The 5,000-nt window shown below is 36.4% G+C and overlaps 1 protein-coding gene across 1 annotated transcript in view; it reads right to left on the bottom strand.

Moving 5' to 3' along the window:
* Positions 1-5,000, bottom strand: part of LOC125652330 (uncharacterized) — a 14,281-nt gene that overhangs the window by 2,806 nt on the left and 6,475 nt on the right. Inside the window, exons 5-9 of the mRNA XM_056165327.1 lie at positions 3,725-3,837; positions 3,509-3,622; positions 1,757-1,878; positions 1,192-1,299; positions 639-797 (exon numbers count right to left, since the gene is read on the bottom strand). Coding sequence (XP_056021302.1) covers positions 639-797; positions 1,192-1,299; positions 1,757-1,878; positions 3,509-3,622; positions 3,725-3,837 — 616 coding nt within the window. The remainder of the gene's footprint in view (positions 1-638; positions 798-1,191; positions 1,300-1,756; positions 1,879-3,508; positions 3,623-3,724; positions 3,838-5,000) is intronic.

Here is a 5,000-nt window from a genome sequence, read left to right as displayed (position 1 = left end):
ACATACATGTATCTTCCCTCAAGGTATGATTCAAGCCACAGTGATCTATGACACACATTCTTCCAAGTTTGACAGTACTTCGCCTCACGGTGTGACACGAACATGGACACGAAAAAGCTAATAAACAGACGGACAGACAGGAGAGCCCATACCTTATAAGACAGACAGGAGAGCCCATACCTTATAGGACAGACAGGAGAGCCCATACCTTATAGGACAGACAGGAGAGCCCATACCTTATAGGACAGACAGGAGAGCCCATACCTTATAAGACAGACAGGAGAGCCCATACCTTATAGGCATATCAATTTTCTACTCCGAGAAACAACATATTTTTATTCCATTACATATACTATGCATGAACAACACTGTAAGCATACCTTTAAATTTTTATCTGTTTTACAGAATTAACTATGCTTTTGTGCACTACATACACACAGAGGGAAAAAAATACAGAGAGGGTCTCATTCAGAGAGCTGGATATTTCTAGCATTATAACTTGAGATTCAGTCTGATCAACATATACATTTTATATTATGCATTGAGACAGTTAGACTATACACAGTTAAAATTCTGAAACTCATCAAACAAAACAAATATCTGGAGCACAAATACTGACCAGGAACCTGTATACTGACCATTTGTGGATGACGTGCTGACACTTCATCAAATTCTTCAGGGGGCAATATCTCCTTTAGCCGGCTGTCAATGCCATCTAGTACCCTCATCTCGTCGGGGTCAGGCCAGAACCCCTCTCCAGGTCGCACTGCTACCTGGTAACAACTTTCGGTATCATCCTAGAGTACAAAATTACATACATTGTACATATAGCCTTTCATTCTCTTTCCCAATATTATTAAACATATACTCTGGACTATCATAAAGTACATCAAAATCATCTCTTTTGCACACTTGAAAAATAATTATTACCGTGATGTATATTGTATGCATTTTCACTTTAATCAACAAATTGACAATGAGGAAAATAACTTGCAATAAATGAATATTTATTAGTGAAATGATCGACTTTCATCTTGTGCAATAACAAAATGACCGATTCATCTGTGGGACAGAAGTGTTGGCAGACATTTTTTACATGTGAATAAAAGTCGGCTTGTAGTAGGCCGTAACAAAAGAATGTATTGGAAGATGCTGTAACTTGTTGAGATTCTATATTCATGTTGACTCTACCTCATCTTCCAGTACATCAGGAAGTTCATCCAGATCCTTCAGTAAATCCTCCACTCTCAGTTTCTCCTCATCCGTCATTGCCACCTCACTGCCAGCATCTTTAGCTAACTGGAAATGTAGTTAAATACGTACATTTAGTTATATGGATTCTTGGCAGGGTATATGAACTCATATTCTCCGTCAAAGTTTATATTCTCCCGAGACGTTAGGTGAGAGAGAATTTTTACTTTGAGAGTCCATATACCCTGCCAACAATCCATATCACGAATACGTCCTACTTCAGAGAGATCGATGTATATAATATTTATTTTACAAAGCGGTTACGTATATAGATCTATCGATGCCATTTTGTATCCAATCTATTTTTGGCAAGGTATATATAGTCACATGTTACTGGCTTGTTGTCCAATCAAATGCCTAGATTTTTCTCTGCAGTAGGACATTTGTTACAAACTCTAGACCAAGTTATAAAAATTTCAAATCAGAAAACAACTAAGAAGAAATGGTTTTGAATGTTTTCACTATCAATGCCATTTTCTTCCCTTTTTAGTCAGAAAGCAATCACCTCTTTGTTACGTTTAATAAAATTTTTCTTTCTGCGATTCCTTTTCTTTGACTCAGCTGACATCTCGCTGCCGAACTCAGAGCTTGTGTCCTGGTCAAAGTTGTTCTGGCTGCTGTGTTTAGCTGTCATAAAAAAACTACACATTTATAGGTAATAAAGTAGAAAGGGACAACACTTTATTTTGGTTCAAATGTAGAAATGTCACAATTTTTTTTTCACAAGTTTTCAGACATATATTTAAAATCGATGCATTTTCCACAAAGTGCTCATTTGATCATATCAGCTGATCATATCATCACACCAATATCAGTTGATCATGTCATCACAGCAATATCAGCTGATATCATATCATCACACCAATATCAGCTGATCATATCATCACACCAATGTCAGCTGATCATATCATCATACCAATATCAGCTGATCTTATCATCACAGCAATATCAGCTGATTATGTCATCACAGCAATATCAGCTGATCATATCATCACACCAATATCAGCTGATCATGTCATCACAGCAATATCAGCTGATCATATCATCACACCAATATCAGCTGATCATATCACAGCAATATCAGCTGATCATGTCATCAGAGCAATATCAGCTGATCATATCATCACAGCAATATCAGCTGATCATATCATCACAGCAATATCAGCTGATCATGTCATCACAGCAATATCAGCTGATCATATCATCACAGCAATATCAGCTGATCATGTCATCACACCAATATCACCTGATCATATCATCACACCAATATCAGCTGATCATGTCATCACATATAAATGTATGTCATTACCGTAATTTCTAAAAAATTACCCTGATCTTCACATGGTATATGTAGTTTTTCCAATTAAAAATGGATAGTAGACATCGAGCAAATTAAAAGATATCTAAATTATTCCGTTTGAACATTATACATTGGTTTAGCCAAGCTACAATTCTGCAGCTACTCCTGGATCCACCACATAAAATATCAAATCCTCCATAAATCACCCATGTCTTACACATATCAAATTTGACATATTATCTTCAAAAATATTTTTTAACAAGATGTGTTTGTGAAACACAAATGCCCCCGATAATGGCCAATTCCAAAGATGGACAAGGTCACAAGGGCAAATATCTTGGTACCAGTAGAAAGATCTTGTCAAAAGAAATGCTCTTGTACAATATGAAAGCTCTAATATTTACCATTTAGAAGTTATGACCAATGTAAAAAAAAAAAATTACAGTAGGTCAAATGTCAAGGTCAAAAGGTTCAATACCAACGGAAAGATCTTGTAACAAGGAATACTCATGTGAAATATCAAAGCTCTATCTCTTACTGTTCAAAAGTTATTAGCAAGGTTAAAGTTTTCAAAAAGTAGGTCAAACTCCAAGGTCAAGGTCACAGGGTCAAAAATGTTGGTACCCACGGAAAGGTCTTGTCACAAGGAATACTCATGTGAAATATCAAAGCTCTATCTCTTACTGTTCAAAAGGTATTAGCAAGGTTAAAGTTTCAGACAGAATGACAGAATTACAGAATTACAAAATGACAGACAGGATATAAAAATCTCGGGGGCATAAAAAGTTATACATGTACTTCCATAAAAATCATTAATCTTTAATTGTTGAGAAAGACCAAGGGATGGACAGTTTGGTGAACAGTGTGATGGACAGAAAGATGGACACACAGGTCAACTTCCAGACCAGGAGCTGGCGAGTCCATCAGGAGAGTAAAATCAAATACTAGAGAGAGCACCTGATCTTTTAGTTGTCTCTCCCTGTGGTTGGTCCTTTTTAAGTCCTGGGTAGTCGGCCTCATTTAATTCTGTAGTGAACACATCTGGTCCTGGCGTCTGACTGATGCTGACCCCTACAAGAGTAGGAGCAAAAATATCATAATTATATGTTCCCAACTTAAATTTGAACACAAACTTCTAATGAAATGACTATCTAGTTTTGTTCTATAACCTACCTTCATTATGTCGCGGGGGCAGTGTTAAAGCCAGGTATTTATCTGTATTGTTTTTTTCTTCTCTATATTCTCCATTTCTTTCAGATTTCATGGCTTCAATTTCTTCTTTTATTCTAAACAGCAAGTATTTAAAAAAAACATGGTCAATTTGATTCTACATGGAATTCAAATGCATGAATAAGAAAGCTGTGAGCCACACTGATTAATACGTAATTCATGCTCCTCTCATTATGACTGAAACAACTCGGATCTCCCTGTTCTACTACCTCTTTGTTCAACACGTCCATCGACCCCCAAGTTTTCTGCACTTTAAGTCAACATAAATGAAATCAAAACAATTCCATGTCATTAAGAAATTACGACTGCCTTGATATTGTTATTTATCACAAACACACACTTTTTGCGTTGGTTGTGTCGCATGTCATTTAGATTAGGCCTACTTTTTTCCTACTGTATCAGAGATACAAGGCGGGGCTCAGCTTAGCTGTCATTCTTGTCTTAAGCCCCGCCCTGTATCTCTGAAGAAAACTCAAACTCTAAACATACTTAATGAATCAAACTGTCAGCTCTGTAATTAGAAAGGAAGATATCTTTAATTCTTAAAAATTTCTCTAATTATTTGAAGATATCCCCACATAATTAGAGAGAAGTACAATTATTTGACTACCAGCATATGTTTAAAAATTGGTGTCCACACAAGATAACAAGAGGCCCATGGGCCAAATCGCTCACCTGAGTCACCTTGGTCCATATCAGAAGATTTTCCATATATTTTTGCATGTAAAACTGTAGTCCCTATTATGGCCCCAAACCTACCCCTGGAGGCTATGGTTTTTGCAAACTTGAATCTACACTGTGTCAGAAAGCTTTCATGTAAATGTGAACTTCTTTGGCCCAATGGTTCTTGAGAAGAAGATTTTTAAAGATTTTTCCTATATATTTGTATGTAAAACTTTGATCCCCTATTGTGGCTCCATCCGACCCCGGGGGGGCCATAATTTTAACAATTTAGAATCTGCACTATATCAGGAAGCTTTCATATAAATCTCAGCTTTTCTGGCTCAGTGGTTCTTGAGAAGAAGATTTTTAAAGATTTTTCCTATACAGGTAACTCAAGAATTATCGTCACTCAATTCATCGCCATTTTCGTTATAACGCCGCATTTTTCTAGGAATATTTTTCCTGTCACTTAAAACTCTCGTTAAAACGCCAAATTCGCTATCGCCATTTGCCACAGTGTTTTCAATACAAAAGTCTATTTCAATGTGTTAATTAT

The sequence above is a fragment of the Ostrea edulis genome, chromosome 5 (assembly GCF_947568905.1).
Source record: "Ostrea edulis chromosome 5, xbOstEdul1.1, whole genome shotgun sequence".
Taxonomy (NCBI): domain Eukaryota; kingdom Metazoa; phylum Mollusca; class Bivalvia; order Ostreida; family Ostreidae; genus Ostrea; species Ostrea edulis.
The sequence above is the reverse complement of the archived record's forward strand: the minus strand, read 5'-3'. Positions and strand labels throughout refer to the sequence as shown.